Below are 13093 nucleotides of genomic sequence, written 5' to 3'. Positions count from 1 at the left end.
GAACGGTAGATGGATGCATGGATGGATGGATGGATAGATGAATGGTGGATGGTTGGATGAATGATGGATAGAAAAATGCATGCATGGATGGATGAATGGTGGATGGATGGATGCATGGATGGGTGGATGAATGGTGGATGGATGCATGGATGGAGATAGATGAATGGTGTATGGATGAATGGATGGATAGAAAGATGCATGGATGGATACATGGAAGGAAGGAAGGAAAGATGGATGAATGGATGCATGGAAGGAAGGAAGGAAAGATGGATGAATGGATGCATGGAAGGAAGGAAGGAAAGATGGATGAATGGCACATGAGTGATGAATGGAAGATGGATAGATGAGTAGATGCATAGATGGGTGGATGAATGGCGAATGGATGAATAGTGGGTGGATGGATGGATGGATGGATGGATGGATGGATGGATGGTGAAGGTCTCAGACCTCTCCTTGCAGGCCAAGTTGGGGGGCTCACCTTGCTGGCCAGTGGTGAAGTGCCTTGCCTCCCAGCCTTCTTGAGGTAGGTGACCAGGGAAGGGGTGCCTGCCCGGGACTCATCATCAGAGCTGGTGTGTGAGAGGTCAGCCTCTCCAGTGCGTGCCAGCTCATCAGCCGTGGAGTAGCCTTCGGAGAGATCAGGTGCCACCTCCTCTGCCTCCTGTGGCAGGTGCTGTGAGCGGCCATCCTCCTCAGGCAGCTCGCTAATGGAGTCTAGCGTGGGCTCACGGCTCATGCGACGTTTTCGAGCCAGGGCCTCCCACAGTTGGTGCAGGTCGCCCTCCTGGGCTGCCTCGAGGGGCAGGCTGGGCTGAGGAGGGGCCTCATCCACAGAGGCTGGGCTCAGTGCCACTGAGGAAGGGAAAAGACTGGTCAGTGGGCTAGTTCAGAGCCGTCAGCCCAGACCTCAGTTGCTTATCAGTATGTAGCTGGGCTGTGGCCTTGCTAGGCCTCTACCCCCACCTGGCACTAGCTACTTCAGATGGCACAATCTTTGCAAGTCTCAGAGCCCCTGAGCCTTGGCTCCCCGACTTTGAGTGAGGCCACAGTCTACCTCCCTGCACAGGGTATGTGATGACCGGAACAGGAAAGGACTCTGCAAAAGCAAATTGGGCTGATTTGAGCCTTTCTGGTCCTGCTTCTGGGATAGAGTGCCTAGACTCATGGGGGTGCTGGCTGCCATGCAGGGAGGATCAGGCTCAGAGTTCAGGGGACAGGCCTCAGAGTGTGGGAGGGCTCGGAGCACTGGGGTTTTCAGGGGGTTCAGAGTACAGGGGATGTCTGTGTGCAGGGGCCCAGAAGCTTAAAGGGACCAGAATAGGAGAACCAAGGGCTGTACCACCCAGGACCTGCTCAGGGACAGGCAGGCTGGCCTAGGCCATCAAGACTCTGCAACATGGGGTTTACCACATCTCCCTATGCAGCCTCAGTCTCTCCTATGTGATGGGATCCTCAAAAGGACCCTCAGCCCTTCCCTAAGAGAGCCTGTGAGAGGAAGGCCAAGCTGCACCCCCACACCAAAGCCCCCCACCCTGGAACCTGGAAGGACAGGGATGACACACCCTGGAAGGTGGCAGCCGTGGGGCAGGCGGAGCCCTGGGCTGGGCCACAGTGGTACTCGCCCTGGTCTTCTGCCGTGAAGCCCCTGATCACCAGCATCTGTCGCCGACCCTGGGAGACCACCTCGAACCGCCCACTGGGCTGGATGCTCTCCGTGCCCTTGTGCCAGATGACCTCGCCAGCCTCAGCTGCCACCTCAAGCTCCAGACAGACATCCTCACCAGCTGCCACCTGCCGGCTCTCAGGGGCAGAGGGCTGGGGAGGCACAGGCTTCGGTGGCTCTGCTGGGGAACAACATTCATGGACAGAAGACAGGCTCCATCAGCAAAGATGCACCCAGGGTGCAGGCCCCACCCCTGGGGAACCCTCCCTCCTCCAGCTTGTGGGGGCTGTGAACTCCCCAGGCCCCAGTGAAGCAACTCACCAAGCCGCACAGTCTGGGGCAGGTGAACCGGTTCCCCAGCACCCACTGGGCCCACAGCTGCCACACGGAAGCGGTAGGTCTCCCCGGGGGCCAGGCCATCCACCACACACTCGGGTCCAGGCACCAGCTCATGGCACAGCTGCCACTGGCCCGTGGCCCCCTCCTTCACTTCCACGCGGTAGCCACAGAGACCACCGCCTCCATCACTCATGGGAGCTGCCCAAGACAGTGTCACAGTGTGGCTGCTGCGAGCCACCACTTCAGCATCCTCTGGGGGGTCAGGGAGGCCTGGGGAAAAGGGGAACCAGTCAGGGGGGTGGCTCCCTGTGGGCACTAACAGCCCCTCTGGAAGCCACTGGGCTCTGCTACTGGCTGCAGGTGGTGTGGCTGCACCCGAAGGCAGCGTGCTGCTGTACCCAGTGGCCTAGCCCATCTCAGGGAGGGATGCTGTCCAGGCCCCGTGGTGGTGCACTTGCGTGTCACATGGAGACTATATGTGCCCAGAGCCCACCCAGTGTGGAGAGCCCCTGGCGGTCTCTGCACCTCCTGTCTCCCCAGAGCTGGGCTCAGATCTGCATTAGGAGTTGAGGGAGCTGAGGGGGAGGTGGAGCAGAATGAGGGGACTTTGGCCTTATGAACCCACAAGGTGGTAGACTCATGCATCGTTATGCCTGGCCAAGGGCAGCCTCCCAGACTCCCACGGTCAGGCCCACATCTGCAGGCAGTCAACCCCAGGCTCTGCAGTGGGCAGATACTGCAGAATCCAGCCCGGGATGGTCACCTACGGACCCGCAAGCTCTGGAAGCCGGGCGGGCCCCAGACCCGACCTGCAGGGGAGGGAGAAGGGAGTCCGCCCACCACCCACCCAGGACGGTGAGTCGCGCAGAAGACACGGCGTCGCGGCAAGCGAAGGTGACCTCCCCGGCGTGGAGGAGCTGGGCGCTGCGCAGCAGTAGGGTGTGGTGACTGCCGTCGGCGGTGACAGTCCAGTCGGCGTCATGCGGCTGCACCGCCGCACCATTGATGTACCAAGACGCCTCTCCGACGGGCACCACCTCGCTGAGCGTGCAGGTGAAGAGGGCCTGCGCGCCGGCCCGGACCGCCGCATTTTTCAGCGGCTCCAGGATCTCCAGGCGCCAGCCTGTGGGTGTGCCCGAGGAAGGGGTGTGAGGGCAAGGGCCGGAGCAGGGCCTGGACTTCAGACCCTCGCTTCATCCCACCTGCGTGGGTGGGAGGGGTCTGGGAGACCGAAGCTCCCCACTTGCGGCCCCAGCAAATCCTTCTCCCAAAGTCAGCCCAGCCTCTCGCGGGAGACACCTCTCATCTGGCCCCCAGTCATGCCTGCCTTCAACCCAGCCTCCTGTGGGTCCCAGAGACTAACACGTCCCCCTCCTGGCTCTCGGCGCACGGCGAACACACCGTGCACCCCTCCTGAGCCTCGGGTCCCTGGGCTTCTACCCACTGCGGAGCGGGTGGCTCCCAGCCTCAGGTGGGAGGGGCCGGCCCCTGGCTAACCCTGCCCCTTGTGCCGCTCCCTTCCCCGGCCCTGCCAGCAGCACCAGGGCCTCAGCGTCTCTGCAGCGCGGGCGGCCCAGCTTCCTGCAGGAGGGTCTTGGAGACTGATGTCCCCTCTGCAGCCGCAGCCCCCCAGCCCCGCCCCCTCTGCCACCCCGCCCGCACCGCCCGCCCCACCCCCCACCCCCACCCCCCCCACCCCCCGCAGCCTCTAGTGGGATCTGGCCCCGCCCGGCACTGGCACAGCGCAGTCACCTCGGACCGTGAGGAACGCGGAGGTCACCATATCCCCAGCCAGGAAGGTCACCCGGCAGCTGTCTTGCGGCTGCAAGTTTTTGAGCAGCAGCAGGTGGCGCAGGCCGTTCTCGAAGTAGACCACCTCGGCGTTCTCCGAGGTACGCACGGGTTCGTCGTCCAGCAGCCAGGTGTGGGCAGCCACCTCAGGCTGAGACAGCTGGCACTCGAACAGCGCCTCGCCGCCCTCCAGCGCCTCCACGTTCTCCAGCCCCCGCACCACCGTGTTCTTGGCTGCCGGAAGAGGGAGGCTCAGACCATGCCTGTGCTTCCAGGATCCCCACATCCCTTGGGAGTGTCCTGAAAACTACAAAAAGTCAAACAAAATGCCCCCTCCCCAGAAGCTATGTGGAGGGAGGCACTCAGTGTCCAGGGTGGAGCCACCATGCCTGCCTCTGTAGTCACCCAGGCCCCCCCCACCATGCCCTGCCCACTTTGGCACTGGGTTCCTGACCTCACAGGTGAGAAACCTCACAGGTGTTCACGAGACTAGAAACTCGCCAACTGCAAAACTGGGCTTAAACACAGCCATGAGGCTCAGAGCCATGCTTTACCTGCCATGGCCCCACTGCAGCTTCAGTGTCTGGAAACATCCCCCTTTCTCTGCACCCCCAAAAAGAGCTACTAGACCTGCTGTCTAGCCCCTAGGATGCCATGCTCAGACTCACAACAACCAGAGACCTCCTCCCTAATCCACTGCCCTCCGCTCTCCCCTCCCTTTCTAATTCTCTTGTGGGTTCACGTGTAGGAGTCTCGAATTTGGCCACACATTCTTCATGGAAGCCACAAGTGCAGCAGCTGTGCATGCCCTGCCTACCCACAGCTCAGCTCCTGGTGCAGCGAGCTTGCCACCTATGTGGCCTGTTCCCACCTGTCCAAGCCACCTGTGTCCCAGCGCCACCAGACACTGCCTGCCATTCCACTATCACTGCACAGCCAAAGCTGTGCCAAAGCTGCCCCGGGCCTGGGGCTGCCCACCAGGCGGCCTCACCTTGCACTTGCAGCAGGGCCACTACACGGGTGCCTGCAGCCTCACAAGAATAGATGCCACTGTCACAGGGCAAGGCCGGCCTGAAGGTCAGCCTGGCCACGTTCCAGTCCTGCTCTATGATGACACGGTGCCCATCCGTGCGCACCTCCCGCTCGTCCATCTTCCATGTGGCCTGCACGGGCCGTGAGTACTGGCAGAGGAGCTCAGCTGAGCTACCCTCCTCCACGGCCAAATCCTGCATGGCACTGACCACCTCCACCACGGGATCTGTCGGCCAACATGCCGGACACATATCAGTCCCTGGAGCTGAGCCACCGCAGCCATCCCACCCTCTGCTGTCAGCATTAGAGGCTTCAGCGGCAGCAAGTGCACAGCTGTGGCAGGAAATGGCAGAGCAGTGACCGCCTGGCACACAGCCCAGGGAAGGGGGCCCACCACAACAGCCCAGGGCTATCCACTGCAGACACACCTCACCCCCACCCATGGGAGACAGCACTGTCGGGCTTGGTATCTTTCCAGGGGGACCCCTCCTGGTCCCCTTTGCCTCTACCTCCCTCTGGCCCTGGGCACACTGCCCCAACAGGGACACAAACCCTCCAAAGTCCCCCCACCCCATGCCCTCTGGCCCTGGCTCAGAAGCCAGAGCCCCAGCCCAGCTCGCCCCTTCTGCAAGGACTCTGCCATCTTTCTTGGGGTCTCTGTCCCATCTCCACTGTACAAATCCTGCTCCACAAATGGTTGTTTGCCCCGGGACCCAGGTGAACCTTCCACATTTTCTTTGAGGACACACAGGGGGCAAAGCCACCATGTAAGTCACTGGGAGGGGACTCCCATATGGCCAGCTCTTTCCCAGAAGGGCATAAACCCAGCCTAAGCCCACAGCGGAGGAAGCAGGTGACAGCAGGGGTAGACTCGGCAGGGGCTGCTTTTGGCTACACAAGGGACTGGGTTTCATGGCTCGGCACGTGCGGCCAGCAAGGTGATAGCCAGTAGGGCATGGGTTGGTGTCCAGCTACACCGCTCCCTAAGCCCAGACTTCTCATCCACCCTCCATGCCCACCTATGCCACTGTAGGCAGACAGCATGCATAGAGTGGTGCCTACTCTGTGGCCCTGGGGGCCAATCCCTAATCCCAGGAGCCCGCAGGAAGCATACCAAAGTGCCAGCATGGCAGGGGTTGCCATCGGCCAATACCTTTCATCAACAACTTAGCCGTGGAGACCAGGGGCCCTGCGCGGAAGGTGACAGTGCCGGAGTCGGCCACCCCCAGGCCTGAGAGCGTGAGGGAGTGAAAGATCCCGTCTCGCACAGTGATGGCACTCTGGGGGCCATCCTGTAGCAGGGTCCCATCCAGCCACCAGCAGGCCTCCGGCCCACCCGCGTGAGACACCTCACAGGAGAACGTGGCCACCTCCCCCGCGAAGACATCCACATTCTGCAAGCCACGTACCAGGCACGGTGCTGCCTCTGCACAAGAGGGTAAGAAGGAGGGCAAGGCTGGGACACCTGGGAATCCACAGGACCGGGCCACTTTAGGGTTCACTGGTGTGGGGGTGTGGCACAAGAATAGATTGTGTCTCTGCTCCTAAAGCCCTCAGAAGTTCCCAAGTGTTCATAATGTACTCCTTTGACTACACCTGAGTTTATGCTAATGAGGTGGCTCAGGTAGGGGTCCTGGACAACATCAGAATGGACCTCTAGAAAGGCCAAGTGTTTAGAGGGTTGGAACTTTCCTACCCTCCCACCTCTAGGAAAGGGAGAGGGGAACAGAGATTATGCTCTATAAAAGCTCTTGAATGAGATTTGATGAGTTCCCAGGTTGATGAAGACACGGAGGTGCTAGGAGCATGGCACACCCAGAAAAGACATGGAAGGTCTATGCCCACCCCCACCCCCATCCTTTGCCCTTCAAATCTTTTCCACATGGCTATTCCTGAGCTGTATCCTTTATAATAGCTGCTCAATACAAGTGTTTCTATGAATTCTGGGAGCCGTCCTAGCAAGTTAATCAAACTCAAGGAGGAGAAGTGGGAACCCCATTTCATAGCTGTTTAGTCAGAAGTGTGGGTGGCGTGGGACTTCCCACTTGCATCTAAAGTGGGGCAGTCTTGTGGGACTGAGCCCTTAATCTATGAAATCTGACTCTCACTCCAAGTAGAAAGTATCAGAATTGAAGTGTAGACAGCCAGTTGCTGTCTGCTAGAGAATCGCTTAGTGTATGGCCCCCACACATCTGGTCACAGAGTGTTCTGTGCTATGAGAGTATAATAGGAGAAAAACAGTGAGTGTGTTGTTCTGTAGAATTGGCGTCAGAAGTGGGACTTGGCCAGGCACAGTAGCTCATGTCTGCAATCCCAGCACTTTGGGAGGTCAAGGTGGGAGGACTGTTTGAGCCCAGGAGTTCAAGACTAGCCTGGGAAACATAGTGAGACCCCATGGAGGCATGTGCCTGTAATCCCAGCTACTCACCAAGTTGAGGTGGGAGGATTGCTTGGGCCCAGGGGGGTTAAGGCTACACTAAACTATGTTCACATCACTGCATTCCAGCCTGGGCAACAGGAGACCCTGTCCCCTCACCCCCACCAAAAGTGGGACTTGCTAGAACAGCCTTGGGGCTAGTAACTGGTACTGGGGCCACCCTGGGGTCTGCCAGAGCAGGTATCACCCAGACCAGGAGAGTGACCTAGGATTATGGAATAGAAATCCACCCAGGCAAGCTGGCCCACCCTGATCACAAAGGGAGACACAGAGGCCACCCAGAGTGAGCCCGTGGAGAGTGGTTCAGCCTCAGCTCATAGACCTGCACCCCCACACACCCCTTCAGAACATGCCTGGTTTCACCAACAGGAGGCTGATGACAGGCACACATGCCCTTTTCAGAAGGCAGAATGGACAAGCTCCAAGCCCCATGGCTGGGGTTTTCTGGCATTTGGTGCTTTATCTGACCCAATGTGGATTGGGTAGGAGAAGCCACAGGGCCTCCTACTGTGAGCAGATGGGAGTTGGCCTCAGAAAGTGAGTTCCCTGTCCCTGGGGGTGTGGAAGCAGATGCTTCTCCCATCCCAAGAGGGCATTTTGTCCAGATGTCCTCCAAGGCCCCTTCAGCCCAGAATTCCAGGGCCCTTATGTGGAGTGGCAACTGCTCCCTGCCTGATCACACAGCAGGGCCCAAACTCAAGGAGCTGCCCAGACATGTTTGTGGTCACTGCCTGGCCTGTGCCTTCCACACTCTCCTCCTCCCTCCCATCCACCTCTCAGATGGAAACTCAGGGCGGTCATGGCAGATAGGAGAACTTGCCCAGGCTACTGCTGCCCACACAGTTGAACTCCACACCACACAGGCAAGGGAGGAAGACAGAACCAAAGGCTTATTCCACCACCTGCTGCCTGAAATTGGGCAACGGAGATGTCGCCCTCCATCCTTGCTTGCCCCTGAGTAACTTCCCGAGACTATCCTGTGAGCCTCCTCACAAAGAGAGAGAAACTGCAGTTGGCAAAGCCCAGACAAGAGACTTCCATCCCATGGGGTGAGGAAGTGTGGGTGGGGAGAACTTACAGAGATACTAGCCACCCACCAGGACAACACCAGGCAAATCAGCCCCTGTGCCCACCCAAGCAGGCCCTCCGCTGGAAGCCTCTCCATGCTCTTCCTCATGTGTACCACTGACACCCCACCACCAGCTCTAGGTCTTCCCTTGACTGTCTTCCCCAAGTGCACATCTGACCACCTCCTCATCTTGCCCCACCAACTCTTCATTCTTGTCTCCAGCAAGTTCCCAAGCTCTTCCACCACGCCACCTAAAACCTACCTAGGTCTGAGATGGGCACCCATTTACACACCTGTGCCAGGGCCCTCACCACAAGGTCACAGCCAGATGTCTGTGAGTCAGCTCACCCAGGCTGAGAATACCTCACCTAGAGAGGGGCCAAAGCACAGCCCAGCTCCATGCTGCTCCATACAGTTGCCCACTCTGATGAACATACCAGGCCCCTGCTATCCTGCCCCTGCTCAGGACACCTGGGAAACTTCCTGTCTTCATCATTCAATTTGAGGGTACTGGCATCTGGAACCTTTCCCAAACCCACAGGTGACAGAACTGACTGCATCTGTCTCCTTTTAAAGACTTGGGAGTGGTAGGTGGCACCTAGGATGAAGGACACTCTATCTCCATGTCCAACTCCTCCAACAGATTGGGGATCCCCTGAAGGCAGACTGCATCTGGCCCATCATGAGGTTCAGGACTTGCTAAAGGGTAGGAGCTTAGAGGGTATATTCTATGGTGAATGAATGGATAGCAGGTGGATTGTGAATGTATGATGGGTGGTGGATAGATGGTGGATGAATGGAAAGATAGCTGAATAGTGGATGAGTGAGTGATGAATACATGAGTGGATGGGGAAAGGGTAGATGGATGGTAGACAGGTGAATGGATGGATGGATGGGTGGATGGTAGATGAATGGAAGGATGGGTGAATGGATAGTGGATGGATAGATGGATAGTAAATGGACGGATAGCAGATGGATCAGTGGGTGGGTGGATGGATGGTGGGTGTGTGAATGGATAATGAAGAGACGAATGGAGGATGTATAAATGATGTATGGATGGTGAATGGGCAGATGGATGGATGAATGGAGGAACAGCGGGATGGATAGATGAATAGTAAATGGATGGATGGTGGATGGGTGGATGGTGAATGGATGGACGGTGGATGGTGAATGGATGGATGGTAGCTGTATGGATGATAAATGGATGAATGGATGGATTATGAATGGACTGATGGACAGATGATAGAAGGATGGATGACAGATGAATGGACAGATGATGGATGGATGGTGGATAGCAGATGGATGGAAGGTGGATAGGTAAATGGATAAATGGATGAACAGATGGATGATGAGTACACAGATGGGACTTATTTGAGACCTAAAGGCAGGACAGTAGGGGAAGAACACTCAAGGACAAGCACTCAGGGAGGACCAGCTCTGGGGGCAAAGTATGACCCAGGCTGAAGGTTCCTAAAATCTTGTTTGCATGCTTGCCCAAATCCATACACTTGTCATAGGCATGCTTTTGTATCTGCACCTTTGAGCCTGTCAGGCATGCAGATGTGTGTAAACATAGATGCGCTGGCATGTGTGTGCATCCGTATTATAGGAGTAGGCTTTCGGAGGATGGAAGTCAGGAAGGTCCTGCCTCCACCGTAGGGCCCAAGCCTATGGCAGCTGGGCCCCCATCTCCCTCCCGCAGGTGGCATTAATCCTGGACAGGGACCCCCAACACACCCTGGAATTTCTCAAGACTACCTTCACCAGCCTACTCGCCAGTGACCTCTCTGGTCCTTGGCTTCAGTGGCCAGGGGTTGGAAAATTGCCAGCCCCAAGACAAGATCACTGTAGGAAGTCTTGGGTTTCTGCCCCCTGCCCGCTGACAGCTGCCAATGGGTAGGACATTCTGGTGCCCAGGAAGCTGGGCATCTGCAGGCAGAGTGACCGGTGTGGAAAGGGGCTGCCCACCTGTGACTTTCAGCTGGGCCTCAGAGCTACACGTGCCCACGTGGAAACTGACAGTTCCAGCATCTTCAAGGGTCACCTAGGAAGCAGGGAGAGGCATGCTTGGCCCTGAGAGCCCCCATCCCGACCAGAAGGAGCCCAGCCAGTTTGCCAGACCTCAATGACAGGGGGTCATCACTTCCCCAACACAACCCCCTGGTGGAAGACCTTCCTGAATGGAGTTGGAAGCATTCCTGTCCTGGTACACTCAGGTCCGGGAAGCCTCACCTTGTGCAGGGTAAGCAGGTGGAGTGTGCCCTGCTCCACAGCGATGTCATTCATCTCGTTGACCTGCAGGGGCACCCCTCCTAAAGCCCAGCAGGCTTCCTGGCCTGAAGCTCTGGATAGCCGGCACTGGAAGCTGGCATCCTGGCCCTCACTGAGCTGTACGTCCTGCAGGGGCTCCAGGATGGTCACCTCAGGAGCTAGACACAGGGGAGGCATGGGTATCAGGCTCAGCGTCTGGGGTGTCAGCCTCAGCGTCTGAGGTGCCCCCTCAATCAGCACGGTCTCATCGTCCTGGGAGTCCATCCCTGGGTATCCTCCCCCACGCACAAAGACATGCACATGGGGGCCTGTTCTCAGCTCCCCACTCCAGTTGCAGGCAGAGTCTGCTCTAATGGACAGTGGATGGGTGAATGGAACAATGGAGGAATGAATGGATGGATAATGGGTGGATGGATGGATGGCTGATCAATGGATAAATAGATGGATTGTGGATGGATCGATGGATAATGGATGGATGATGGATGTATGGATAGTGAATGGGTGGATGGATGGGTGAATGGATAAATGGATGAATGAAAGGATGGATGATGGGTGGGTAAATGGGACTAGTGTCAGAACTAGAGGAGATGGTGCAGATGACTGAGGGCTGGGAGTGGGCTATGGTTTGCAGTGGCCCCGCCACGAGGGCCAAGACGCAAACTCCAACACTGTGTCAGCCTATTGGAAGCCCACAACCACCTGCCTCACCAGCCTGACTCAGCCCACTCTCCTCTGATATCCTGGGGCCACCCTGAAATGTCAGCTCACAGGTCCACCTCCCTGCCAGGCCCCAGCCTCCAAAGGCAGAAACCTTTGCTGTCTGGCTCCGTACCCAGCAGGGCCCAGACATTCTAACCCCGTGCAGTCACTGGTGGGGCCTGCCTGTGGCTACCTCTGATGGTGAGCTGGGCGGAGGAAGCATGGTTGCCCAAATGGAAGGAGACAGTGCCAGCATCCTCAGGTGTCACACCCTTCAGTCGCAGTGTGTGGATGCGGCCATCCCGCACAGTCACTTCTGTCACCTCATTGCTTTGCAGTGGCAGGCCTTGTAGGCACCACTGCATGCCTGTGGCTCCAGCCCTGGACACCTCGCAGCTGAACTCAACATCCTCATTGGCCGCCACCTCTGCATCAACCAGCCCCCGTACAATGGTCACCTCAGGCTCTGAGGGGTGGGGCGAGATGGTTCCCTTTACCAGCCAGGTAAAAGAGCCTAGGCCAAGCTCCCATGCCTCCTCCTCCAGGAAGCCTTCCTAGGCACCCTCACACTCTTCTGCCATGGCCCATCTGTCCCACATGGCTTTTGTTTCCTGATGTGCTCACAAGCACAGATCCCGCCATGACACTGAGCTCTTTGGGGACAGAACCTGGGCTGGAAGTGTGGGCCAAGAGGGCAGCTGTGTCTGAGGAATGGGAAGGGGTTGTGGGACACCCGACTGCCTGTCAACTCCCACAACGCAGCCAGCCCCACCCTGGCTAGCACAGCAGGGAGGCAAGGCTTGCAGGAGAAATAGGTGGGGGCTCAGCAGCGCACCCTCACACTGGCCTCAGGGGTGGGCTTGAGGGGCTGCAGCCTGTTTCCTTGCTGCCCAGGTTCTCTCAGAGAGCCCTGACAGGGACACTGGGAGGTGCGGGGGTGAGCAGGAAGACAGCGTGAGAGCAGGGGACTCAGGTGCACCCAGAAGGCAACGATAAGTGGGTGGGATGGCAGGGAAGGGCTCACCCTCTCCTCTGGGAGGCCCCACAGCTCACCTGTGACCCTGAGGGAGGCAGTGGTTTTCTGGCTGCCTGTCACGCAGGCATACTCGCCCGTGTCCTTGGCCTCCAGTTGGTGGATCAGCAGCTCCCGCATGGCCCCCTGGCTCCGCATTTCGTACTTGGGGCCTGCATGCAGCTCCACACCCTCCTTGAGCCATTGCACCGTGGCCCCCGACTCTGCATCGCTCAGCTGACAGCACAGCCTGGCTATGTCACCTGTCTCCTGCTCCAGGCTCTGCAGCCGGGTCTTGAACTTGGGCCTGGGGACTGCGGGGGATGCAGGAAGGGATGCTTAACACTCCTTGCCTCTGACCAAGAGTGAGGGGCTGTGGGAGGCAGGGGCTGGTGAGCAGCTCACCACGGACAGAGAGGCTGGCCATGCTGTGTGTGTGGCCCGTGTCGCACATGTAGTCACCCGCATCCTCCTGCTCCACTCCGCGTACCAGCAGCTCCGCAGCTGCACCATCCTGCACCATCTGGTACTTGGCACAAGGGAAGAGCTGCAGGGAGCCCTTGCGCCACTCCACGCTTGCATCTGCCCGGCTCAGCTCACAGCGTAAGTGTGCTGTGCCTCCCTCATCCACCTCCTGGGGCTGCAGCTCTTGGAGGAACCGCACAGGGGCAGCTGCAGGGAAGGGAGCAGGGCGTGAGGGCAGGTCCCTGAGGAGCTATAAGGGGGAACGAACAAGTGTGATACGGTGCAAAGTGGGGAGGGGGAACCGCACCAGAGCAG

General features: G+C 58.3%; 1 protein-coding gene across 4 annotated transcripts in view; it reads right to left on the bottom strand.

Annotated features, from left to right (window-relative positions):
* The window catches only part of OBSCN (obscurin, cytoskeletal calmodulin and titin-interacting RhoGEF), a 178282-nt gene that overhangs the window by 55832 nt on the left and 109357 nt on the right, over positions 1-13093 (bottom strand). For all 4 annotated transcript variants that reach the window (XM_030935730.1, XM_030935731.1, XM_030935732.1 and 1 more), the window contains 12 exons: positions 12719-12985; positions 12355-12627; positions 11495-11767; positions 10564-10760; positions 10300-10375; positions 5979-6251; positions 4785-5051; positions 3755-4027; positions 2850-3125; positions 1985-2272; positions 1563-1844; positions 479-852 (listed from right to left, as the gene is read on the bottom strand). In XM_030935730.1, the coding sequence (XP_030791590.1) occupies positions 479-852; positions 1563-1844; positions 1985-2272; positions 2850-3125; positions 3755-4027; positions 4785-5051; positions 5979-6251; positions 10300-10375; positions 10564-10760; positions 11495-11767; positions 12355-12627; positions 12719-12985 (3119 nt within the window). The remainder of the gene's footprint in view (positions 1-478; positions 853-1562; positions 1845-1984; positions 2273-2849; positions 3126-3754; positions 4028-4784; positions 5052-5978; positions 6252-10299; positions 10376-10563; positions 10761-11494; positions 11768-12354; positions 12628-12718; positions 12986-13093) is intronic.

This window comes from Rhinopithecus roxellana, chromosome 8, assembly GCF_007565055.1.
Source record: "Rhinopithecus roxellana isolate Shanxi Qingling chromosome 8, ASM756505v1, whole genome shotgun sequence".
Classification (NCBI taxonomy): domain Eukaryota; kingdom Metazoa; phylum Chordata; class Mammalia; order Primates; family Cercopithecidae; genus Rhinopithecus; species Rhinopithecus roxellana.
Note: the sequence above shows the minus strand (reverse complement) of the source record. Positions and strands in the feature narration are given on the sequence as shown.